A 27892-nucleotide genomic window follows, 5' to 3' on the forward strand; every position below is an offset into this window, starting at 1 on the left:
AACCTTCTTCAGGGACATGGTAGAGTCTCCATCACTGGAGGTTTTCAAGATGTTACTGGACAGGGTGCTGAATAATCTCATATAGGCTTCCTTTTTCCACAAAAAACTGGGTCAGATGATCTTATGAGGGCCCTTTTAACCTGGGATTTTCTGATTCTAATTAAGGCTTTAATTTCCTCTTCATGTGAAGATAATGTTGGGAATCAATGTAAATACTCTGCAAAGACTAAGAAGAAAATACATTCCAATCATATAATGGGAAGCTGGAATTCTGAAGGTGGATCTTGAAGAGATTTCTGCCTGTCCAGATGGGCAGTTTTTGCACAATGCATCATAAGAATAATATTATCTGATGCATGTTCCATTGAAGTGCTCTTGACAGCTGATGTTCAGTGGATGGCTTTGCATAAGGCATTAAATGGATCTGCAGCTTCATTGGTTTCTTCATGCATTTCCTAGGCTGGATTCTCCAAGAGTGTGTGTGAGGGAAGGATGTTAAGATGGAGGAAGTTCCTGCAGCAGTACCAAAAGCAGAGTGGTTTTTCCCTATGATTTGCCATGAAGAAGTAAGCAGGATTTTTTGAAGGGCGAGTCTTCCTGAAGAAAGCAAGTAGTTTGGATCTGAGTTTCATAGAGCTAAATAAAGGTGCATGTGAACAGAGGGCAAGAAATCTCTTCCTTTCCTTTCAAATGGTAAATATTGACGTTTTTCTAAAACTCTAAGTCACACTTGAAAATATGAGAGTGTACAAAAGGCGGGTAATGAAAATTCCACTGGGAACACCTTTGACATCTGATTTTAAAATTCATTTTATTATTTTGATTTATTATGAATCATGCCTTGTTCAGTTTTTATTATTAATGTAGACAACTCAGGTACAAAAAAATAGTAGATGCATGATTTGATTTATCTTTTATTAGTTGCTATTGGAGAATGTTTTCTGATATTTTCTCAAAAACTTTAAGCTTGTGACAAGCAATCTTAAAGCCAGTTCCAAGATGGAAGATCTCAAAGTTCTTTGCCTCTTAGAATGCATAGTAACTTTGACTGTGTTCTATGTAGTGAGAATTGCCAAGCTGAATTTCCAAAGCTAGCTGCATCCCATCTTAAAGGAAAGAAGCAGGTCCTAGTTTTGCATCACAGATTCAAGCAATCATACCTAACATGTAGATATTAGGTTTGTTTTTTGGAGAAACGTCTTTCTCTTTAGGCACCTAAACTTGACTCACCCCAGTTTATGTTGCACTGTGTGCACACATCCACAAATATCTTGATCACAAAGGAATGTTCAGCACTGGTTTTGTGCCTAAATCCCATGAGAACTTATATGCAACATTTCTTATTTGTTTCAGCTGGGGAGCTGGGTCCTGCAATGTAAAGTAAACCACATCCAACCTTATGAAACATGACTGAAAAGTGCAGGTGGGGACTGTTTTTGTTACATCTGTGTCAGTAACCAAGCATCTTCAACACAGAACATCTGCCTGAGTTGCAGAAGATGATGTTGAAAATCTTGCTCTGTCTGAAACTTTCTAAACTGACAGTTTTTACCTTACAGCTGTCTGCCTTACCAGGCACTTGACAGAAAGCAAATCACTTAAACTAGTATTGAACATTTTATACTTCTTAAAACTGAGCTTGCAGTCACAAAGATTTAGGAAGAGCGGAAGGTATCTTGTAGTGGTGTTCCTTCAATCCTTCCTTTTGAGTTCCAACAGTTTGGAGAAAATCTTTTAATCTGTTTGCATTTAAAGATGGCTGTAGTAGTCATGCATTCACTTGGGGTCGAAGAAACCTGGCTTCCATTCCCTACTCTGCTTCTGCTCCTTCTAATGCCTCCAGATATATTTTGAAAGAAATGTCTTACCTTTAATAGTAACAGAATTGTTTTAAGGTTCTGATTGTAGGACAGAATTTTAAAACTTCATTGGAGAATCCATCCTTCTGTGCAATTTCAAATGAGGAACTGGTGTAAACAACATATTTTCCATCAGCATTAGGTGCTGCCTAGTTTGGATCTCTTTTAGCTCAAAAAATACAATAAACTGGTGATAATCTGGTTTTTGTTATAGGTTCTGCAAGAAACTAGATGCCTAATCTGGAAATTAAACTTTCCCTAGATACACAAATATCCTCATTTTAGGCACCATAGTAGTTCATAATGTGAACAGCTTACTTTCTCTTGTGAGCCTGAAGCACACTAACTTTAAAAAGATTTAGGCACAGCCTGACTTACAGAATTCTCTAGCAGGAGAGATTTAGCAGTATGAGGCTGTCACATCCACAGCCAATAGAGGGAGAAAAAACCACCAAAACAAAGTTCACAATAATTTAAATTCGAAGGCAGCCAGCGCCTTAGGTTGTATCAGCTTGTTTTGCAAAGAGGAAGGAGGAAAAGGTTCGCTTAAGCAAAAAATTCTGTCTTTTATAGCCAGATATGTAAGCAATAAATTCTGATTCTAAGCTCTACAGCTTCTGTGTCTGTAGACTTAGAAATGTGTACCTTTGCTGAGAGAAATGGCTGTGTACCATAAGACAGTACCTCTAATTGGTAATGTGTACTTTGGCATTATAAAATACCAGTTGTGCTTTCCAGTATCTGTAGTCACCATTTCAAAGATGCATAGGTAAATAATAATACATTCATTTAAATAATTTTCTTCATATAATCAAAGACAGTTGTACTGTGATGTGTATTTGTTAGGGACAGATGTACTGTGGGGCATTTTTAAGATGTTAGGTGTTCAGTAGAAACAGTATCATAATTCTTCTGCTTTGAAATTTGTAATGGAAAAGGTCTTTCACGGTAGATTGGTCAGTATTTTAGTATGTAATTTCATTTTGCAAATATTGCACTCAAGTCTGGTACTAAGGTGTGTGTATTCATGGATTTGGCAGCAGTGGGCACTTTTGTATTTAATAATCTCCAGCACAACTATGAGCATTTGCAATCCAGCCGTCTTGTGAACGGCCAAAGTGCTCTTGTCAGGTAGGACCTAGTCAGATCCAACATAGGAGCTTGTGCCACAGGGAGCATCTTCAAATCTTGCTTGGTGGTTTACATGCTGGAATGGGTTCTTCCCTTATGGCACTAGCTGCTTTGAATTGCTGACACTCTTTAGCACAGAGGAACCAATAACGGATGGCGTTAGCAGAAATTAGTTGTGACATTTTTAAAGCATATGGATAGCGTGCAAGTTCCTACCTACAGCTACTGAAAGAGTTGGTAAGAGCTGCCAGGCCATCTGAGCTTAGAAATCATTCGTTAGGTAGCTGTGCTCCCTTTGCAGAATTTTTGGCATCCCATGCTTTCTCTTGTATGCAAAAACACTAATGTTATCTCATCCTGCAAGGACATGAAGGCTAATGGTCCTAAAAGGGATCCAAGGAAAATAATTTCATTTTGGTCAATTTTGGTTTGTCCATTTCAGATACTTAATGTTCACTGGAAGCTTGACTGTTTTCTTAGAACTGTACCTAGGTCATTCAAAGCGGTGCTGCTGGCATGATTTGGTGTATTTTTGATTGCTGCTGTTTTGCAAGCAGGCTCCAACCTTCTCAGCGGGGCTGAGTGTTTTGTCTCTCACCCTGTTCAAGTTTTGTCATCTAGACTGAAGTGTAACATCAAACCTGGGCAGCTCTGAGAAGACCATCACCTGAAGTGACATGACATGACATGACATGACATGACATGACATGACATGGACAGTTGTACTATGTTCTTTTAGCTCCTTTGCTGCTAGCTCAATTTCTGCTTCAAACATTATTAAATACTGTGTGTTCAAAGTTATATAAGAAGCATTAACAAATGCCCAAACCCAACTGGCACTCTGACCAACACCACCTAGTTTTCATTTGATGAACACTTTTGAAAGGCTACTCAGCTTGGCTTATTGTGTACAGCACAACTGTAGCATAAAGGAAACCCGTGCAACCAAATCTTGCTGGTTTATACAGCATTAGTTACCCAGCCTGAAGGATTTGCCACTATGATACTGATCTTTCTGGTAATCTCCTATAGCAGTTTTCAAATTAACCTTTGCTTCTGCAGCACTTTGGTACGTTATGAATTTTTACACAGCCTAATGGTTGGAAAGCAAATTACATTAAGATCCTTCTGAAGTTATTCGACTGGAAGCAAAGTTCTCAGAGTTACTCTCCATCTTTTCCATGTCTTTCTGCATGTCCTTACAGAGCAGTTGTCTCTAATGTTTATCCTTGAGAACAGAGTGATTTCAGCCCCTTTTCCATCCTTTGGACAAAATATTAACTTTCTACAGTATATAAGTGTTAGTAATTATGTAGTACAAAAACCAACAGTCATTTCAGTGACTCAAAGCAAAACAGATCCCTGTTCTTGAAGCTTTTAATCTCAGTAGTCTTGTTAGCATTTAAGTGATGGACAAAAGTGCCAGCAGTTATGCGACTGCATAATAAGTATACTAAGCTTCAAAATCACTACAAAAGAACATTGTGATGGTTGCAATGAGAAGCTTTCAAAAATAACAGTTCCTAAGAAAAGGACCACAGAGCAACTGTTCTCAGCCATAAGACAAAGGATTGTAACCAAGTCCATGATTTGATATTGGGATTTGAGGTGCCTGTGCTGCCTTCTGGTCCTGCTTTCATAGAGATCCCAGCAGTCAGCTGCAAGCAGTCCAGTTCCATAGCCCCTGTCCTGTACACTACTGCCATCCCTACTGAACCGGTCCATCTCTGTCTCTTATTGTCCTCAAGCTAAGTCTGTCTGTCCTGTGTGGTTTGGAGTAGAAAAAGAAGTCCTACAGACCTGGTTATCCACCAGTTCAAAATGCCACAGGGGAGTAATATACCTGTATTCCTGTCCTTCAGGAGGAGTTGTTGATATTTACACTGGAGAAATGAAACAATATTTGTGGTCTAGTCCCTCTGGGGTGCTAAAATCTTCTGTGATTTCAGTCTGCAGTTACTTTTATTGACTGTATATTGTGTGTGTCCTTCACCCAGATAATAAGATAGAATCTGTGGGGTTGTGGCTTCCTTTTGTTTTGCTTTCTACATTTCAGGTAGGCTGTTTGGAAGAAAGTCAATCCATGTTAAAAATCTGCTAACTGACAAGCTATTGATCTGTATCCCCTAGGCATTTCCTCAAATCAATGTATTTTTTCCCTATACACTTTTTGTTTTTCCTCAGTCCAGTGTCTGGATTTTTCTGATTTTGATGTCAGGGCATGTCCATTTTTCTCTTGAAAATACCTCCATTTTAATGAATGAAGTGTTTGGGTGACCAGGCCAGAATAATGAAGCCCTCAAAAATGCATCTGACAGACTAGTTAGAGCAATGGTAAATCAAGTGTGAGACTCTTCAGTCTGCTACAGCAGAGCTGCAGTGTGTACTGTATGTGCTTACTTTGATAAAAAAGGAGGCTGTAGAAGTGTCTTGTTCTTTCAAGAACCTTAGATTCATGATAGTAAAAAGCTCAGCTTCAGTTGATGTTTGGACTAAGAAAGCAAGAAGAAATTCCCTGAGTCCTAAATTGCAACAACCAGCAGAAATCTATGTTTATTTTGGGGGTGTGTATCATGAGTTAATACCTGTAGAAATCCTAGCACATGTAAATAAAGTAAAATTAGGACCAATCTGGGTATCCCAAAGCCATGGATAGCCTTAGAACTCTTAAGAAAATTTATTTTTTCCTTTCCACAAATTTTTTTGTAAAAGCTTGAAGAATATACTATACTGCTTATGTAGTTATAAAACAAAATATGTTCCTCAAGTAACTGGAGCGAGAGGGACTGAATGAATAATTGGATGAATATATATGATAAATGAAACAATGTAAGAGTAGGCAAGGGCAAGAGTGAAATTCTGAACTGAGCATGAAATGGAAGAGAGCGAAGGAGAGGGAGGATGAATGACGTTGGGGGAAAGTAGTGGGGAAAATGAAATCTGAGGGAGGAATGAATCAGATAAAACTGAAGGTCAGAAACTGAAAACTGAGTAAATAATCTGGGAAAAGATCAGAACAGAATGTTGTCAAAAGTTGAAGCATGTTATTGGTGGACTTGTGACAAGATGGAGAGAAAAATAATTGCCATTGAGATAGAAATGACCTGAAAAAAATGTAGAAAAGTCAAATGCTGACTCAGCAAGATAACAAGATAGGATAGAATCAAAGGAAGGAGGTGGGGAAGACTGCTTAGAGACAAGGGAGAAGTAGTGAAAGGAAATGTCTGTGCCACTGGCAGACCCAGATTACTTCTGGCTGTGCCTCTGCTTTTCTTGTATGGCCACAGCCAGGTCAGCTGGTGCTCTTGGCTTTCAGTAGCCTGGAGATAATGTTCTGTTATCTCAGAGGCTGCTCAGAGAATCATCTAATGAAAGTTCAGGAAAAAAAAAAATAGATTCTGTTATGAAGGTATTGAAAATAATTAAAAGCAGTAGCCATGCAAGGAGGCAAACTCTGTCCTCAGCTCTTTGCCTGCCCTGCAGTATCTCACCTTCCAGAACTGAGATTTATTTCTCCTTCAGGAGAAGGAAACTGACAGAACCCAAAGCAGAGCTCCAGATGTCTGAGGAGCGCATTTTGAGAATAATGCACAAGTGTTGTTACTGCTAGTCAGCATATTTAGAAGAGACTGTTGCCAATACTGATGATTTTAGAATATATAAATATCAGAATGAAATCATGTTGCTAAGTTAAAAAGAGAGATAAATAGTCACTGCATTTTTCTTGGTAGAGATGTAGCCTTGTTCATTCATAAAAGGTTGTGATCCTAATTCCTCGTGTGTTAGGATGAAAAAATGTCACTGAATTCTTGGATGTTTCATCCAAGAAGTATATAAATAAATATAGTGGTTCATCATGCTAATCCAAGTAAAGAAAAGTCTTCACAAGGAAATGGGATAAGCAGTGTGCAAGTTTACTAATCTCTCTATTATATTTAAAATGGCTTTCTTTTATAGTAAAAACATATGCAATTATACTTAGGCAAAGAAAGAAAGCCACAATCCAGCTTTAATAATGCTTTACTGATTGTATTATAGTCTTCCTTTAAGTGGTAATATGCTTTGTCGCCTGAATCAACTAAGTAAGAAAATTACTTTTCCCAATCTCCAAAGCAATCACTTTTATAGCTTTGTCTAGTAAATGAGCAGTCTACTCTCCAATAATGAAGGGCAAAAAAAGATGTGGATTTTTTTTTTTTTTAATATTCTAGCAAACTTTGTTGTTTGAGTTCTCTTACAGACTCTACTGAATCATCAGACTCTCAGAGCAGATTTGTACTAAGAAAATGCTATTTAAAGGAATGCTGAGTTCTGCTAAGGGGAAAGAATTGAACTGATCATCAATGCTCTCATTATTCAAAATTTAATTCAAAATTTTCTATGACTTGATATGAAATACTCCAAATAGCCCAAAAAGAAGTAAAAATCGATGTAAAAATACTGATATCAAAGTCAAGGCTGTAAAAAATGAGGATTTTTCTCAGGTTTGCTGCATCAAGCAGCAGCACTTGTTAAAAGAGGCAGAAATGTGTGCTACTTTTGATAAAATTACTAGAAGGAAAGGAAAAGCTGTTTAGAGCTTTTTAAATTACACTAAATTCTTGTGCATGGGCTCAATTTAATTTTTTTTTTTAAGACAGACTAAAATGGGAGCCCTAAACTTTGGCCCAAACAGTAAGAGATTTTTTAGCAAATACAGTACAGAAATCCCTGGTTTCAGAGGCCACATCTAGGTAGGAAAGTGTAGAGTTGAGCATGTCTTTTCCTGCCTTGTTCTATGTAGTGAGCTATACTGTTGGCTGCTGGCATTTTCTGCTGGGGAGCAGCAAATGCCTCTCAAGGATATGCTGATGTCCTGGATTTCCATCATGGAAAAGATCAGAGATCTGTAGTTATATGAGCTTATTCCTTCTTTGCAGTCTAAAATTCTGTGCATAGGTTTAGTAAACACGTCCATGCATGATTTATCAGCTGTGAGGATGGAGAGGCATTGGAAAAGGTTGTCCAGAGAAGTTGTTGATGCTCCATCACTGGAACTGTTCAATGCCAGTTTGGATGGAGCTTTGAGCAACCTGGTCTTCCATCTGCTGGAAGGTGTCCCTGCCCATGGTAGAGGGTTTGGAACTAGATGACCTTTGAGCTCTGTTCCAGCCCAAGCCCTTGTATGATGCGATTCATGGGCGAGGTCAAGTGTTCTCCTGCTGTCTATTCTGCGGGTAAAGAGGTGAATCTCTATCTCTCTGCTTTCATATTTGTGATGGCTGTTTGCTGGTGAAACAAAGTTAGGTGTAGCTGGGTGGGTATTACAAAGAAATACTGTCAGGCCTCTCTTTTGTCTGGCCCATGAGATGGGATGGGAAGCACTTTGATTAAATTTCTGGGATTTGCTGCTGAGTAAATCAAAAGGGCCCGGCAGGCAGCACAAAATGCATTCACGTGGGGGAGAGCTGTAACACTCCCACGCTGAACTCCAGCTACAGCTGGGTACTTAGCTAAGAAATCAGTGTTTTGATTACTTGGGCTAGCAACAAAGGCCAACATTTGACTTCTTCAAAGCCAGTGTAAGGGTATATTTAGATAAATGTTACTCTGGGAACTAACTAGCTCCCAAGATGCCATTGAAGTTAAATCAGCAATTGCAAGAAATTAATTTTGACCTTTCCTTTGTTCTCAAAAATCTTTATCCAGCCAGCAAACTCTGCACATGAAGGTCCCTGAGGGGTCTTTTCTTGATTTTCTGTGTCACTCTCGACCCTTCTGTAAGCGCGTGGAGAAAGCCAACCCAAGCAAATGCTGGAATTGCCTTCTTATCTGCTTTGCACAAGACAAATGATTATGCAAGATAAAAGGCAAACAAATTCTGGAGGTTGCCACCTGAAATTACTGAGGCCTGATTTTGAGGGGAGCCAAGGCTGAGACGATGTGGGTGCACCTTTAAATGGCAGCACTGGCATAAGCAGTTCCTGCATCTTGCTGCACTCAGCCACAGCCGCTCATTCCCACATGTGCTCTCTTGTTCTGTGCCTTCAGCTGTTTGAAAAAGTTGTTTACTGCCGTGTGGTGAGCTGGACTAGTGAATTGTTCTACATTTGAAATAAGTTTCTTATTTTTATGTTTAACCTGGATCCATTTTCTGATCCAACTGATTCCCTGGAAAAGCTCCTTCGGCACAGCTGAGGAGGCAGTAGAGGGATGCGGAAGGGTTGCTGAAGATGAGATCTGTTCATGCCACTATTTTCTGGGGTAATTGGTGTTGGTTTTGGGGGTTGGGGTTCTTTCCCTTCTTTAAACATGCCAGTTGTAATTCTGTAATGCTTCGATTTCAGTTAGAGAGCTGGGTTTTGTAATGTTTTTTTGTCACTGTATTTCTTTTTATTCCTCCTCTTTCCTGTCCACATTCTCAGCTCTTGGCTTCCACAGCTGTGCTGTTGGAGCAGTTTCTGGGGCTGTACTGCCTCACAAAAATTATTTCAACCCACTGACTGATTAAAAAACAAAGCAAAAACCAATGGTGAGTGTAGAGGATATTTGTTCCCCCTGATCATCCAGGGCAGAGCCCATCAGCATGTTGCAGGCTGCTGGGGAGGGAAGGGAGCCAGGAAGAAGCTGGCACAGGGCCTGGAGGGGGGGCTGGGAAGTCAGACGGCAGCGATGGAGACCTCTCTTCTCACATCCTCAGCTCCACAGGGAGATCCTTGACTGCAGCCTGTCTGCTTAGGAGAGCTCTCTTGTAGCAGCCTTTCTTCCAAGCTGCAGCCAGACAGGGACACGTGAGCTGGCTGGGGAGCGTGCCAGTGGAGATGAACAGCAGCACACAGGAGGCAGAGTGACTGCGTGTTGTCCCTGAACACCCACGCCAAAGCCCCGAGCATGTGAGCCCATCCATTGCAATCCCAGTGGGTGCTGCAGGCACCTCTGTCTTTCCAGAGAGAGACCAGAGGGGCTCATGGAGCTTTGGTCACAAATTCCTCTCCTGGGCTTTGATTTCCTCAAAATTATCTTTGTGTCAGTGACCTCAGATGCTGTAAAACAAGGTTGTAAGCATTGCAGTAATTTTTCCGTGAAAAATTTCTACATCAGAAACAGCCCAGTTTTAATAAAGGCAGTTTTGAGAAGTTACATGTGCACATAGCTTATGGCTGATTGCACATTGGGATAAGTGCTTCTCATGCAGGTAGGTTTGAGTCTAAGATGGGCCAAGATGGCATGAATGTAAATATTATTGCAAAAGCTTTCTGGAGATTACTTGGACTTGTGCTAGAATGTAAATTCTTTGAGTAATTATGATTTCATTTTTTATATGCGTGACAGTTGAATATAGAGCTGCTAGAGAAAAGACAAGGTTTTGATTCTAGGCTGCTTTTTTTTTAAATTATTTTGTCTTTAGACTGATGAATAGCACATAATCCTAGAGTGACAGGATTCAGTCCTGGTAGTTTTTAAAAAGGACAGGGTGATATGTGTTAGAGAGAGAGAAGCAGAGGGCAAAATAAACAAAACAGCTGATTCAAACTTAAGGTATTACCATTAGAGATGTCCCTAAAAGTCCTTGAATGTTCTCTCTTTAAAATAAATCTGAATCATTAATCTTTCTGGCCCAGCAGATTTTTACATTGCATTTCAAATCCAATATTCCATAAAGAGCACAGAAATAGTAAATAGTCTAGTTTGTCTTTTAATCATTCAGAGACTTAGTAAAAATAACTTTGTTTTCAAGTTGTGCATTCTTCTGCTTTTGTATTTGTCCTCTTCTGAGTGAGGGCAGGTCACACTACTGGGGCTTCTGGAAGAAGTCCATAGTTTTTGCAATCAGTTGAGAAAAAGCTTGAAAATTCATGGGGAGGTGATCCTCCACCTGGATCACTTGTCTATAGTGTCATAGTCTACCCCAAATGAGACAGCTACTCCACCACTTGTGACCAATTGCATTGAAAACTCTGAATTTTTGTTGCAGTAGAATAAAAATTATGTTTATTCATGGGGGTACTTTGCGCTAAAGGTTATTATCTATCAAAAGCAAATATATGAAGTTAAAGCATATATTGCAAAATGTAGAGAAAGGGACATTTGTATCTATACAGACTTCCCAGATAACTCTGGCTCTCCTTTTACTCCTAAAGCTCTCCCCCTTATTTTTCTTTCTCTCTGATGTTAAAAACACTATACTTAAAGTAAGAAAGTTGTGAAGACAGAAGACCAATTTTAGGCATGGTACAAGCAAATGCAGCTTCTGTTTCTTGGGCGTTATGTTTGCTAACTCCAGAGTAAGTTTAGCCTGTAACTGGTACTGCTGAAAACTGTGGCAAGCAGAATTTGCATGTTTGCTTTCAAGGCAGCTGTGATAATAGCAGCCTAAATAGTTGCTCTTTCTCAGTCTCCCTTACAAAAATTATTTACTGCATCTGCCAGTGAGGGGATTTGGCATAATGATGGCCTCAGTCCAAGGACAATATCCTAAGCTGCTCACAGGTGTTGGATCCAAAGCCTCAAGAAAGTGAAGACTTCCAAAGAAGGTGCACCTTCTCCAGACTGTTGCATAAACTTGATGTGGAGGCCAAGTGGCAGCCCTGTGAGTTCTGACCTCCTGCAGTCTCTCCCATGAAGAATCTCCCACTTTGTGTAGCTGTCTGGTGACCTTGCTTGAGTAGCAGGAAAATCCACAGCCACAACACAGCTGTGCCAGGAATGTGTCTGACACAGGTTTTCATGACAGCATGTATGGGATGAGCTCTTGATCAAAGGGTCCTGCTTAGAGTTTAGTGCTTTGCCTCAAATATGTAAAAAATGTCCTAGCTTTTGGTTCATAGAATCATTAAATGGCTTGAGTAAAAAGGGACCTTAAAGATCACCTAGTTCCAGTCCCCCTGCCATGAGCACAGAGAGCTTCCAGTAGAGCAGGTTGCTTAGAGCCCTACCCAAGCCAGCCTTGAGCACTTCCAGGGACAGCGCATCCAGAACTTCTCTGAGCAACCTCTTCCACTGCCTCACCTCCCTCACAGTAAGGAGTTTCCTCCTAATATCTAATTTAAACTTACCCTCTTTCAGTTTGAATTCATTCCCCTTTGTCCTTCATTCTTTCCAACATGCCCTTGGAAAAAGTCCACCTCTGTCCTTCTTATAGGCTCCCTTCAGGCACTGGAAGGCCACAATTAGGTCACCATGAAGCATTCTCTCCAGGCTGAATAATCCCAGTTCTCTTCAAGTTCCTATTCTTGAAGTCAAGCTTGCCCTGTAGCTTTCAGACATTGTTAGTGAAGTATCTGAGAGCAGGCAACTAGACCAAACAGGAGGCTAGAAATTGTAAATGACATTTTCTCGGCCATCCCTCTTCTTTGGGATTACTTTGGGAGTTGGGTTTGGGGTTTTTTTAATGGATGAAAAGTAAATCTTTCTTGCAATACTACTGATGCCTTCTATATTCTTCCTCCGTTATGAGACAAAGCTAGAGGCTAAGTTGCTGTCTGGCACTTCCCAGGGGCTGTGCTCACATCACATGCAGAAGGCCCAGGCTCTCAATGGCAGGATCCCCTCCATGCATCCCAGACTGCATCAGTCATCTACTTTATACAGTGTGAAAAAATTTCTCACCTAGAAGAAAAAGTATCAGATAAATGTCTGTGACTTACACATTGATCCCTACAGTGTCTCTGTTCTTGTTGGCTTTTTTACTGCAGAAAATGTGTAATCTGTCCCAGCCCTTAAAATGCACAATTTTAAGGGACAGACAAATCCACTTGAGTTTTAAGTGGCAGCACTGGCTTTCTCTAAGTTCTCATCCTGAATTTTAATCTCCAGTGAAACAAAATAGTTAGATTTATTTGGCATGTTTATTAGCAATCAAGCCTACAAATGTGCCCTTCTGGTTGAACTCAGTAGACTCACAGCTTTGTGTAATTGAGACTGCAGCATGACAGAGAGTTCTGTTATGGCTTCACATATTGATCAGTCCAATTTAATTTCCTCATGGGACCTGAACCACACTAGGGATGGTAGATTGTGTTGAAGACTTGATAAGCCTTTTTTAACAAAGCATCTCAAGGGCTTCTGGAACAGAGGCAATTATCAATACTGATACACATTTCCTTTCTTCAAAAGGTAAGGGCTCATTAATAGGCTGCACAACAGCTGCTGTTTGCAACAAATTCCTTTTTTTTCATTAACATGGAGATACTGCTTCCTCACCTGTTCACTTACTAGTTGGCTTTTTCTAAAAGGAAAAGAAATTGGGTTCCAGGTTTTGCTCTTACTGGTATATGTGATAGTGTATCTTCTGCACTGCTATATTCACTATTTTGGTAATTAAAGCCTAGATTATATTTTAGAGTAATAGTCCCATCCCACTGCTTCTGCCCATGTCTGAGCAACCCACACCAAGAAATTCTGCTGTTTTACAACTTTTGAATTTTGTGTCAAGTTACTGATGATGTCTTCTATTTTTAATATTAATATTGCTGGTTAAATAGTCTCCTTCTATAGCTTTGGCAGTCAGCATTTTTGTTTGTCCTTGAATATTTCAAAAATGTTTTAAAATTTTTGGGTTTTTTAGGCTCTCAATTATGAGAAGGAAGCTCATTGGTACTTCCTATTGTTTTATCTTTACTATGCAAAAATCCTAACATTTCATTTATAACCTTTTTGGTGTAGGTGTATTGTGGGTGTTAAATTCATACTGCTCCTTAATGCTGCAAATTGGATGTATGGAAAGAAAACATCATCAAGGCAAATTGCTTTGTTAAACCCAATTTTAAACTCACTTTTCAGATCACTAGCTGGAAGTTTAGTGCCTTACAGAATGGTCATCCTTAGCTAATAGCAGTTGCTTTTGTTTTGTTTATTCACCAGGAAACAATTTAAACCATTTAGTAGCAGCTGTAGTTTTCTCTGATTTCTTTCCCATTTCACACTCATTTTCTCAATAATTAGCACAGTTCTGCTCGTTAATGCATTAATTGAAAACAGCAGCAATACATTGCAAGGAAATTGGAAAAATCTTTGTTTCTAAGCATAGATGAGTGTGGGTGAGTGAAACATACAAAAAATTGGAAAGGTAGCTGGGTTGCACCAAATGCAATTGACCAATGAGCCAAAGTCTGTAATGTTCTCAAAATGTTATTTTGCATGTTTGCTGCATCATGGTAAGTGGCACCTTTACCTGGTTTTTCTTCTTTTCTTGATGTCTGAACTTTTAGAATAATTTTTTCAAGGAAAGTTGCTGTTTTCATAATAATAAAGAAATATTTAGCATTGGTAGCTGTTGCCTAAAATTGCAAGTCAACGGTCTCTAAGGAGATCAAAAATAGGAAATTTTATGAAAAGAGATACATTTTAGTTCTCTATCTATCCTGGAATTCTTTTGAAGTTGTGTGTCATTTTCAGCCATCACTGGAGTTTGTGGTACCGGAGGCCCCATGAGTGTTTGATAGGAGACGGCTGGTACCATCACTGTCCCCCAGGCTGCTGTTTGCTGTCAGTTCTTTTCCCTGGTTAGTCATGACTGAAATGTAAAGATGAGTGGGTTACTGTAAAATGCCTTCAGCAAAGATTAATTCAGATTAATCACCTAATTTTTCAAACACTGGAGCGCTGAAAGAACAGTGATGGTGAGAAATCCCCTAAACTCACCTAATATTAAATATATTCTGGATTTAGTTCTGCAAAGATACAGATGGGACCAATTCAGACATTCCTAGTGATGTGATGGAGCCAACAAAGAGCTCCTTTGATTTCAGTAGCCTATAGTCAATAATAAAACTGTGCTATTCAAAGTGGTAGGTTGAATGTCACAGTTTAGCAGGATTAAGAGCACTTTCAACATACTTTATTTAGGGCTTTGCTTACTTCCTTAATTCTCCACCCATGTTCCTTTTGTTGGGGTCTGTTATGTGCCAGAACCACTGCAGCTACCTGCTCAAACCATTGCACAGGGCAGGAGGAGCAGAGCTGTCTGCTTTTTAGGCAGGGGTTTTAATTGCATTCATAATTTAAAGGTCATTGCTGCAATATGTGGTTTATGCTACAGAATAGAAATTTAGAAATGAACTATTTTTAGGAACATGCAGTGCTGGGAAAAAAAATCTATTATTTCATTCTAAAGTGGAAGGAAATTATGTAAACATTGTAACACATGGGAATGTTCCCTATACCTGGGACATACATTAGATAAATATTTCTTCATATAACTGAAATAAATGTTAATTAAAGTCTTAAATATTGGGACAGTTACAATGTTTTTCATTGCTTTTAAACCTTAGTGGTATGTTTCATTATACCCCTCACTAATTTTGGAAACTGAGGCTGTGAAATATGAAATCATTTCTTCTTTTAATAATTTAAATTATCTCATATTAAATAATGCCATTTATTATTTTATCCTTAAATTTCTAGGTGCTGAAGTGTTGTATATGAACATGTCAGCATATAATGAAGGTCGGCTTCAGTCATCGTTCTGGATTGTTGATAAGCAGCACGTATACATTGGAAGTGCCAGCCTAGACTGGAGATCATTGGGACAGGTAATTCAATTGAAAAAACTAATCCCATACCCCTTGAGTGTATAATGAGAAAAAAAAAGTAACATTTTGAGGACACTTGGATAGCTCTATTTTCTGATAGTTTACTGGCAAATGTGCTAACATCAAAAACTGTACTGCCACAATTTTGATGACTCTTCTGTGTTGGCAAGAATGTACTACTATAAATTTTGCTTCCTTTCATTATAACAGCCGTCTTCCATGGTTATTCTTAAATTTTAAATATTTGATTGTTTTTATTGATTTCTGTGATGGTCATTGTATGCTCCAGTTTACTTATTAAAAAAAGAAAAGGGAGCAAACCCACTGGTTAACAAACCACTATGGAAACTCTATTGTAATATCATGGGCAAGATGTAGTCCCTTTGATCTGCCATTTAAAAAAGCAAACCCCAGATTTGGAAAGACTTCCAAATGGATAGTGGGTATTATACTGGAATTCCAACTACCTTTGGGGAGGGTCAGATTTATGGGTATAAAATGTCAAATAGCATAATGTTTTTGAAGGCTGAATGTATTAGAGAGAATTCCATATTTTTATTCCTCATAAACATGACAGTTGAAGCAGTGCTAAGTACTCTATGCAGTCTGTGACCATTTTTGTAGGTATGTGTGCCTTTTTTTATTTCTGCAACAGTCTCAGGATTATTAGTGGCTGACATGTTCTTTTTTGCTCTATACCACTGACTGTGTGAGGCTGCTTTCAGCCACACTTCCAGTGAAACCTGTACTTTGAGATCTCAGTAACAGAAAAGCACAACAGAGAGGTAAAAGCAGCAGTCCTAGGTTGTTATTAGTTGCTATAAAAAAGCTTGCTTTCTAAATATGAGCAGAATCTCAGAAACACAGGAATAATTTTGAACATGATTTTGCAAAGAAGAACGTGTGTCTTGGTTGCGCTGAACTTTTTAATATTTGTTTTCAGCTAAGACAGGAAGTCTGACTAAAAGCAAATTAGCTAATTTAGTAAAAAAAGTGAATAAATGCATTTTTGCTCTTCTTATGACATTAATTTACTTAAAAGGTATGTTTACAAAGGAATCTGGAACAGTGGTAGAAAAAACAATGTTGTTAGAGAAAGTCTTGGAAAAGAGGATGTTGTATTTTCAGTCAATGCAAGAAAATATAGTCTGGGCTTTTGGACAGTTCAGAAAATGTTTTTACATTATCTCTTCCTCATGGGCTAAACTCTTCTGTCATAACAAAATAGCTCTTCATAGGTTTTATTTCACTTATAAATAGTTTGTCTTTGAAGCCTCTTCTATTTGGGGGTTTGAGTACCAGTGAAAATAATACATGTGGGAAAAAGAAGCACATTTACCACACAGATTATTATATTATTTATATATTGCTTATGTATTTATAATCTTCACCACAGATTATATGATTCCATATAGGTTTGCTCTTCTCATGCTGAAGTAAATCTTAAATCTTGTAACATACTCGCATTAAACTTCGATGCCAGTTACTTGCAGGCCAGTGTTTCAAAAGTGATTCCTTGATGTTAATTTTATCTCTCTTTTCTGCATGCATTTGGACTTGTTTTAATCTTATTGTCATATAACAGTATATTTTTATACGTAGTTGTAAGATTAAGCTCCAAAGAATATTTGTACAATGCAAAAAGAAATCTCTCTGCATTATGGTAAAAGAGAATCTGCTTTCACTTAGTTGAGAAGTGTATGCTGGGGTTTCAGAAGAGCCAAAGGAAATTAGATTCTTGGCTCCTGTTGATGCCAAATATGAGTGTCTGATTCCCTTACTCCAGAGTTGCAGGTTAATAAATTAGGGCAACTGTCAGAGATCTGATATGCTGTCCTAAAATAATATTCTGTCTTGAATTTTCCTTTTCACATAAGAAGCAGAATAAGCACAGAACTCTGTCATTTTATTTTGAGTCCTTTCCTCAAGCAAAATGCTTTGCACATGTGTGGGACTTAATCTTAAAACCCACGGTGAGCTGAGCCCTCGCTGGGGAAATATATCTCCCACGGGTTCTCATTATAAGAATCTCTCTGCAAATGAGGGATCAGTTCCCTCTCCTTCTCTCTCCCTTTCCTCTCTTGTCCCTTTGCCTGATACTTAAAAAAAAAAAAAAAAAAACAGAAACAAAAAAAACCCCAAGTCTGTTTAGCATCATTTGTCTCTTAGGAGGATAAATCTAAAGCTGAAACAATAATTTAACTTTTAACAGCTCCTTGGAAAACATCATCAGGACTTAAGTGCTTTGGGTTTGCAGTATTTGCAGAGAATTTTATGTGTTTATAAGCTAGATACTATAAATCAATCACATATGAAGCTTATTTAGTTTTGTTGCATTTTCTTGACTTGCCAGCAAGAAAGCAGTAAGAGTATTTTCTCAAGAAGCAATAAGAGTATTTTCTTAAAAGTAAATTTTCTGCATCAAGGAGAGACTTTCATATGCTGCAGATACTGCTTAAGAATATCCTTTAAAGTTGCAGATATCCTGTGCCTCTGCTGGCAAAGTTTTAATACTTGCCAGAGTCTCAGCTTTGAAATTATGAGCAAGGCTAAGAGCACATTATTACTTTTCAAGTAAAACTGTGTTTCAGTTAAATTGCAAGTTTGTCAAAACTGTGGTAATTCTGGCTGAAATCATCTATGCCAGCTATCTGCTTCAGTCTGAAATCAAACCCCACAGGGAAATTTTAACTATTTCTTTAGAGTTCCTGAAAGCATATTTACAAAAATAGGATGGGTTTTTGTTCATAGTATAATATTTTGAATTTTTCTTTGTACAGATCTGGATTTTTTGCATCTTTTTTCTATTGTTATCAATATATCCAAATATTACCTAATTACATAACCCATTGAAAATTGAGGATTATGAACAACCAGAGTTTTGCTACTTTCTTAGATATAGTAAGCTCTGTAAGATTTTACCAGTGAAATCATCTAGCTTCTTGCTGATAAATTTATACATACTGAGAAACAACTAAAAAATGAGTCACTCAAACATGCCTAAAATTGTGTATATATACTGATTAATTTTTTCCTGTGGCTTGAACTAATAGCAATCAAGATGGCCATGGTGCTGTATTCTAGTTTCTAGTTCCTTGACCCAGTAGCTTATTACTTAATAAAAGAAATTGGCTATATAAAAATTGTTGCAATCCATAAGCTAACAAAACGTATCATATATTTCTTTTGTTCCATGGCTCCCTCCAATAATTCCAGCAAAGCTTGAAAATGCATTTATCTCCTTAATTCTGTTAAGGAGCATGAGGTTTATAATACATATGAACATTTCTGGGGCTTTTTATATTAGCAACATTTTTGGGAAAGTTTTATTCACGTATGAATAATTGAATCCAGTGGGCAAACAACTGTAATGGATTAGTTGAACCACTTCAGAAAAATGCATTTATGTGCAACAAATAATCAGCTCTTTGAAAATACTCTTACTGAAAATTCCTGAAACAAGTAAAATTAATCCACTTGTCTTCACTGGAAGTGAAATCAGGCTAATATTAGCTAGTTTTGTCGGCAAAAAAAATAGTTTCAATTATGAATACTACCAGGTAGTTGAGTGTATGTGTGAAGGTTAGTGATCCAATTCAAACCTTCAAGATCTCAAGCAGAAGTTTGCTGTTTGCTCCCTGGAATTGCAGAGTCTGACTTTAAACATCTGGCCTGAAGGGAGGTGGCTTGTCTGGGGTTCCAGGAGGAAGTGGTCTTGACACTAAGGAGGGAGGCCTGAACAGAAAAAGGTGAAGTTCCTGACTGGAGGAGAAGTCCTTAAAATGCGAGAGATCCTGGAGATTAGAGAGCTGTGGGTAAGATGGAAGCCAGGGGATGCACCAAAACCACTGGCTGGTGATGCCTGAGACAGGTGAGCAGCCATGCAGCAGGGATGGACCCAACATTCTGGTCAGCATCTGGGGCCAGCAGCTCCTTCCCTGCAGGAAAAGAAGATATGGATGGAGAGTGTGAAATATAATCAAGTAGTTGCAAAAGCTCCCATTGTGTTGGTTCTTAAACAAATCTCAATATCCAGATCCACCTCAGGTAGTCATTTGCTCTCTCTTGCCTAGCTCATCTTAAAAGCATTATCTCAAAAATTCCTGCTTAAATTTTGGCTTAGCTGATGTTGAGGCAAAGTTCAAAGCATGATTTTTTTCTCTTAGCTGTGTAAAAACTGCTTGCAGAGGATTTTTTTGTATAAGATGCCTCTTAAGTCAAATGTATTTTCTGGATTGTTCATTCTTCTGATCTTTTAAATTCTGATAAATTTAAGCTGAATGGCTGCAGACTTAATTTTTTTAAGTACCAAAAGCAACCAGGCTGTAAAAATCACAAGATATTTTTATCCTTTTAAAGGATTAAAAGAACCCAACCAGGATGGGAAACATACTTCTTTAAGGACAAAAAAAAGTGATCTTTTTCTCATTTTTCCATTTATTTCATGTCTCTGTTGGATTCTTTCTGTGATTTGTTTCACCAATATAAATAAGACTTCAGAAAGGCATTTGATTTCTCTTAAAAATCTATCAGGATTTCTTTGTCAGTCAGTTTCCTCTCCATCCTCCTCTTACTCTCTTGTTGTTATAAGTTACAAACTGCTAATTTTATCTACATAATTTAAGGGAACTGGGAAATTAGATAAATTGTCCCAAGAGTTTTTGTCAGGTTGGAAATAGAGACTGTTTAATCTGAGGAGTTAGTGTTTTGTTTGATGCACCTAAGATGTTAAATAAATACCCAAGGGGGGAAAAGTATTGTGGAAGGTGAGATGTGACTGTGTGTGGATGAGAAACTCTCTGTGAGCTGTTTTTTCCTTATGGCTATTAGTACTTTAAAAATACTTGTCTCATTAGTATTGAGTCCTACAGCACATGAAAGTTGCAGCAATTACGAATTTTTCAGTTACATTTGAAGGATAAGGAAAAAAGTTTCTTAGTTCATTTATTCTGTTAATAATTCAGTTGAATCAACAGCCAAATTAGCTTAGATAGAGAGCTATGAGAATTATTCAAAAAAAGGTCTATTAAGCATCTGTAGATATGGTAGATAAACTAGGTTTTGTCTTTTACAATAAATATGAATAATCGAGTGCATGCTTACAGCGAAAGTATATTGGATTCTGAAATTTGTGAAATCAATAAGCCTATACTCACTAGGAAAACAAACAAAAAGGCAGGGGGAAAAAGGGAGGGGGGAAACCCCCAAAACTTAAGTTGGTCAAAAGATAGACATTTTCTGTCTGTCCATTTTAAGTACGAACTGATGAGCCAATATTTGATTTGTTTTCGTATGAGTCTGTTTTTTGAGCTAAGCTGTAGGAAGGTTGGCAGCAGGATATCTCCAAGAATGCTTGGAGTGTGTCTGCTTGTCTTGCCTGTTATCACCAGACAGGACAGAACTGGTTTGAGAAATAATGGGGGTTTCAGTTGAGTTGTTCAGGCTGTCCTTCCTGAAACATAGAAAAAAAGAGAAAAAAGCAGCAGCCTGAATTCATCTGTACCATCTTCTCCTCTAATCTTTTGTGACAAAAAGACTGATAAAGCCCAAACTCTTTCCCATCCTACTCTGAAATGAAAAAAGTTGGTAAATTATGGTATTTCAGGTATTAAGAGCTGCATCTGAAGGAGCAGGTTTGGGGCTATTTATGTTTCTGGGAATACTAGAGAAGCGACCCTTTCATTGATTGTGGTGGGTAAAATCAATTGGAAGCAATCCACGTGGTTCTTTACTCAAAACTCTCCTCCCAATTATATTGACAATACTCATAAGGAAGAGATATAGCTCAAAGGCCACACTTAATGAGGGACAAAACTCACCTGAGAATTATCCCTTCTCTTAGTCCTAATTTCTGAGGATATGGATTCTAGTAAAAACTTTTCCAAAATTCAAGAATCTATGGAATGCTGCCAGGAGCAAATGCAACTTGTGTTTCTTTTTATGTATCTCTCCCAGGGAAAGGGGAATGATGATTTCCTCAAATCATCTCATTGAACACTGTATTTTCTATTTATTTGTGGGAAAAATATTGTCCTCCAATAAAACCAGTATGTAGCAAATACTGAATTTCTATATATCTCAAAAATTCATCATGATGATCTTATTTGTTTCCAGCTTCCCCAAAATCTTGACATAGCAGAGCCACGTCTCAAAACTGATCACTTAGACAAGATCTGCACATTTGCAATTTCTATTGATGATCTTTACAGAACTCATAGAGCAGAAGCAGTCTGTAATCAGTCAGTGGTTTCTCTGAATTTTATCTGAGTCTCTTGAAGTTATGTAATGGTGCATCTGGTCCTTTTGAGATAAGATATTTTGTCTGGCATAGAATTCCATCTTTTCAGTCAAGCAAAAGTTATATTGAGAGTTTCCATTTGATACCATGTTGTGCTAGTATGAATTACAGATTTGTCCCTAATGTGCACTTTGTCAATTTTTCCCATCTTCTTCTAATACTTTGTTTAATTTTCTTACTATCCCAGTGGTGTTCAGTATCATATTGCTTTTAGTAAACTGAACACAGCCTCAAGTGTCCTATAATATGAAACAAGGCTCTTTCAACTTTGTTGTCCACTGAGGTTCAATCAAGCTCGGATGGGTAAATACTGGGCTGAAAGTACAGGCAAGAGAATACTGGTGTATTCTATCTAAATTCCTATTTCTGGGTTAATAAATCTCTCTTACATAAGACAGAGAGTATATCTTTCTAAAAAGTTTTGATATGTTGTTATCCATGTGATCCAATCTTAAAAAAATCTTCATGGGTTTTCTGTCTATGCAATCATTTCCTGAGCTAGCTAATATTTCAAAGATAACAGAAAAGTGGAACCCAGACCTTCAAGCGTAGGTAAATGAGGCAATATGGAAAGAAAGGTGGCATAGGGAGATATTACAGAGTTGTAGTGACAATTACTTTTTGTTAGTAATTTATTACTTAAACTATTATTTCCTGCTGCATAGAAATCTAGTTGTATTGCCAGAACTTTGCTATGATGCTATTACAGCTTGTCCTTCAAAGGACAAGTTGAAAATACTTTTATTATTTTCACTAAGAGCTTTTGGCTGGGGTTTTTATCTTTGACCAAATCTAGAGCACTTTAGTGGCTGATACATATCTCCAAAACTGCAGCTTTTCTATTTTCTTTCCTCTTTTTTTTATCCCCCAAAAGTCAGGGGACTGGGAGAAGATACTCTTGTAAATGTGCAGATCTCACAGCATGCATTTATCATGGTATAAAGTTTGCATTTTGGAAGTAGAATGTTTTGTTTGATTCTTTAACTGAGATTCTTTAACTGGTTTTTTTTCTCGGTTACATCCAGTAAATCAGAACAGTCAGTGTTGCCATTATGCTTACTCTGCTTGAAATTTAGTACCTATGCATCCAGTATTTACAAATAAATATCAGTGAAGCAAAAGGACTGTTTGTCTCTTGCTCACCATTGCTGTGCACTGCTCACAGAGGGCTGGTTAAAACTGGGCAGGAACGTGGTAATGTGGCTCTTCCACTTGTGCCTTGGATGTGCTTCATTGCTGCCTGGTAGTGCCATTGGTTCCTCCTTACTGCCGTGGGCTTCTGGTTGTGTGATTTACTGACTGAAAACAGCATGGGATCTATATCTTCATCTTGCAGTTGGAGCCAGGAAAAAAGTCCTCTCAGCTTGGCTAGTTTCTGTAGATGCAGTGCTGATTCCCAGCTCTGAAGAACTCAGAATTTATTCCCCTTTGTCATACTTCTCCCACTGTTGTGCCCCATTCTCACATGCACCAACGCATTGTCGGTATTATGTGCCTGTATTTAGTGTAGGAGAGGGCAAAATACATCAACAGCTTGTTGCATGTTTTTAGTTGATTTCTGTTGACTGTAGGAATATGCTCATCACTGTTTCTGACCTTTGAAATTACAGATCTTGTCTTTTTGATTTTTTTGTTGATTTTTTCAGTTTCTCTGAAAGTTCTGTGAAACAGGTTTATCTGCTGTTGAAATAATCAATAGTAAATTGAAAATCAATAAGTAATAAACCTTCAGAGCAAAATGATAAAATATTTGGTTTGAACAGATAAACTGACTTCTTTCCAAAGCAGCATGGCATTTTCAGATACCTGGGTACCTGAATATTGCTGAATGCCAGGCTTAATGTGAGTAGATTTACATTGGATTTTAGGAAGAAATTCTATACTGTGAGGGTAGTGAGGCACTGGAACAGGTTGGTCCAGAGAAATTTTGAATACTCCATCCCTGGAAACGTTCAAGGACAGGTTGGATGCGGCCCTAAGCAATCTAGTGAATGGCATCCCTGCCTATAGCAGGGGGTTGGAATAGATGATCTTTATGGACATTTTGAATGCAAACCATTCTATGATTATATTTTCTTCTCATCTTTTATTTTTAGTTGCTGTGGAAGTCCTGTGAACAGGTTTACCTGCTGTTGGAGTAATCAAGAATAGATTGTAAATCCATAAATAATAAGCCTGCAGAGAAAAATTATGGAATATCCATTTTGAATTGATAAACTGACTTCTTTGAAAAGCAGCATGGAGTATTCACGTAGTTGGATCTCCAAAACCCAAAGGAAAATATAAGGTTCTTTCTCCAGTAAAACTAACCTCATAATCATTTACTTACTTTTTAAAACTTGCCATACCATTACTATGTCTTAATTAAGAGTCAGATGTTACAGAGAGTGTGATTGGTTTTGGTTTATTACAGTTCCCTCAGATACTTGACAAATAATATCAGTTTACAAGCATTATCAGACTTGAGAATTTTGGATGGGTTCTAAAAGTGTTTAGGGAACTGGAGGCACGCAGGAATTTGCTGCCAGAACACAAACGGTACCCCACTGCACACAGGATAGAAAATCAGACACAAAAAGTGCATGGAAAAAAGGAGACAGCTTTTAAACTCTCTTCTGCTATCTTGAAGCAAATACTGGTGAATAGACAGCATTGGTGAGGTGTGCTTGCACGCATCCATGGCCTAGGGATAAGGCACAGTAGCCTAAGAGTTAAGTTGTTGAAATTTATAAAAACTGTTTGGGAGGATCTCCCAGAAGCTGCATTACAAATAGTTCACCTGGCAGTTGTCTTGCCTTTAAAAAAATTAATGAAAAAGACAATGGTCACAGAGATGAAAATTGTTTCTAGGCATATCTCTGCAGCAATCTACCCAGGGGTAGTCTGAAATAACCAGTAAACTCACATGGATATAAAAAAGGCAGTAAATCCACCACTTTCCCAAAAATTTGATTTATGTTATGGTAAAAGAATACTTGTTTGTTTAACCCCAGCCGAATCTCTGATGGGGGAGCTAATGCACCACAGTTTATTCTGTTATCTTCCACAAGAATTTTCTGGCAACTAATCTTGGTCAGCGATGTTAACAAATGGAGGCAGATTCCTCTCAGAGGGATTTAGTGATTAGCATGCCCCATCAGATCAATCTTGTTCAACTAAACAATTAAAATAACAACATTAAAATAATTATGAAAGTGTATTCCCAATATGTGATTCCACCCACGCACACACACTGTGATATTGCACAGATGACAGTTCCCCCCTAGAAAAATGTCTTCATTCAGAACTGCCTTAACTCCAAAAGGTTCCCAGATGGAGCCCAGTCACCTTCTGCTTGAAAGTTTGAATCCTTTCATGGAAAACTGGATTTGGTATTGTCCTGTGAAAAAGACACACAGTAAATCAGGCTGAAATACCATGGCATAAATCTCCAGGAGTCGGGGTAAGGAAGGACAATCATTTCAGTCATTTTATAAAAGACAAATGATTCTGCAGCTCAGAATAAAATCTCATCTTTCTATACCCATAAGTCATCAAGCAGAACAAAATAGACTCTGACAAAGCATTCCTTCCATATGAATGTGCAGCATTAATGTCATCACTAACCTTTTCAGATTTTGGTACTGTCGTCATAAACATCAAGGCCTGGTTTAGAAGTCATCATGCAGTCACCTTTCTTAACTTTTCTACGTAAACAGCAGTCATCAAAACAGTGAAGTCGTTGACGTTTCCCTGGAACTGCTCAGTGGAAAACTATTAATCCCTGCATGAGGGAGGTGTATTGGGCAGGCAGCCCCTGCAAACAGAGTTGTCAAGCGTCTTCAGAGAACTGTGGAAGTCATAGGAATCGTGATACTGGACAGGCAACTTTTTCTAATCAGTAAGATGAATTACTAGGCATTCCTTTCAAATGTAGTGCTAGAGCACCTCACAAGAAATAGCTGAGGAAACTCACCCCATTGAGCCTGGTGAAGAGATGACTGAGAGGGGATTTCATCAGTGTCTGTAAGCCTCTCAAGGGAGGGTGTTGAGGGTGGAGCCAGGTTCTGTGTGGTGGTGCAGGACCAGAAGCAATGGCCAGAAACTGATGCACAGGAAGCTCCACCTGAATATGAGGAACAACTTTACTGTGTGGGTGTCTGTGCAGTGGAACAGATTGTCCAGAGAGATTGGGGTGTCTCCATCACTGGAGGTATTCAAGAACTGTCTGGGTGCCATCCTGTGCAATATGCTCTAGGATGACCCTGGCAGGAGGGAGGCTAGACTAGATAACCTCCAGTGGGTCCTTCCAGCGCTACACAGTCTGTCATTCTGTGTTCCCAATTTTACTGCTAGAGCCAGGAGGCAGAAATATGATGTACTAAATTCACTACAATTTTTCTTCCTAAGGGCCCATATCAGGATTGTGTCTTTACAAGAGAAATTGCTTCCATGTTGAAGCAGCCAGAAATCTCACAAATATCCGAGATGGTTACTCAAGGAAAAAGGACAGAGAGCACAGTGGATTTCTAAAATTTTCATATAGACTAGCCATTGTTCTGGGGCTGCCTGTGTACCATTTGGCTAAATTGCCTTATGTATCTAAACTGCTTAGATTTCTAGCTTACCTCAAGCTCCTGTACACTGAATTTAATCAAGGCTCAGTCAAAAATGAATTGGTGCCTTTGGCCCTCTGCTTACACCAAGAAAATAGGTTTCTTACTCTGATCAGGTAGTCTGGCAAAGCTTAGCAGTTACAGCAATAATTCATATGCAATGTCATTGTCCTGGTTTGTGTCCTCAGCATGTCTGCTACCAATCTCTATTCAGTTTGCAAAAGGAAAACCCACTGTGTGTGTCACTAACGTTATAAATAATGCATCCAATTAGTCAACTACATGCTGTTGCATTTCCCTGAAGGCCATGGATCTGAAAGCCCCAAGAAACCGTGGGCTTTGAGAGAAATGTTTGGATGTAAATACTGCCCTTACTCTGAGATCAGCCCTTTGCACTCTCCTCTCTCTGTTGCACAGCAGAAGATGTGTGCAGACTGCCCTTTGCAGCATTGCATCGCATGAGAACAAACGCTAAGGGCTCCTGCTGTGACTGCCTGCTGCGTGGAGAGACTGCCAGATAAGGGCAGCCTCTGGTGCAGGGGAGATGGAAAAGGCTTCAGGGAGGTACACACATGGAGGTGGTGAAGGAGAGTCCAGCCCTTTTTAGAAGCTAGCAGGGTCTTTCACTTCACCTGTTAGTTTTCTTAGGGTTCTGCTGGAGAAGGGAATTTTTTAATGTCATGTGAATGACACCAAGGGTGAAATATGATGCAGCTTGCCAGCAGTGAGATGGGAGGCCAGCACAACATGATCCTTTTCTTTCCAGCCTGCACTTTTCTTTGACAAAAGGAACAAAATTGTTTCAAAAGAGAAACAAAATCAAATTAGAATTCACATTAATTAGATTTCCTGCAGTAAAACAAGAAATAAATCAAACATGATCCTGGAAAAATGTTTTCTTGCAGTTGCAAGCTTCCATTTCCCCTAAAGAAGATACTTGTGCCTGCTTTGAGGGGGTAATGAAACTATAAACTGAAAATTCATTTGAAAATTATAAATTAGGCTGTGATTATGCCAAGTGATATTAATTATGCTGATGGATTATATGGCAATGAATTTTTAACTGATTCAGTTCTGCCTCTGGCTTGCTCTGACAATTAGCCATGTGTCAGGCTTGGTTTTAGTGACCTTAAACAACAGCAGTACAAAGCCCAAACTTGAACTCACAATTCTGTGCTAGGGTCTATGTAAACATCATCACAGAGTGGTCCATGGTTTAAGCAAACTATATTTGAATTTTTTCTGCAAACAAATTTATTTTTACTGAGTTTTTAGTATCAATAGAACAGATGGCCAAAAAAGAAAAATCATGATGGGGCTTCTTTCTAATGTGATGAGGACACAGGGGATTTCTGCTTTTCTGCTTTGAATATGCATTGCTACCGCTTCATCACGAAATTCTTTTTAAACCACAGCATTTTAAAATAAGCCCCTCTTCTGCCTGGGTGCCTAACTTGCTTTGTGTCTCAGCAGAAGTACTTTTCAGCAGGAATGAAA

The 27892-nt window shown here is 38.5% G+C and overlaps 1 protein-coding gene across 2 annotated transcripts in view; it reads left to right on the forward strand.

The window, feature by feature from the left end:
- The window catches only part of PLD5 (phospholipase D family member 5), a gene marked incomplete at both ends in the record, with an annotated part of 165134 nt that overhangs the window by 120430 nt on the left and 16812 nt on the right, over positions 1–27892 (forward strand). For both annotated transcript variants that reach the window (XM_084202186.1, XM_084202187.1), the window contains one exon: positions 15375–15502. In XM_084202186.1, coding sequence (XP_084058312.1) covers positions 15375–15502 — 128 coding nt within the window. The remainder of the gene's footprint in view (positions 1–15374; positions 15503–27892) is intronic.

The sequence above is a fragment of the Fringilla coelebs genome (assembly GCF_963513975.1).
Source record: "Fringilla coelebs genome assembly, chromosome: 3".
In the NCBI taxonomy this organism is placed as follows: domain Eukaryota; kingdom Metazoa; phylum Chordata; class Aves; order Passeriformes; family Fringillidae; genus Fringilla; species Fringilla coelebs.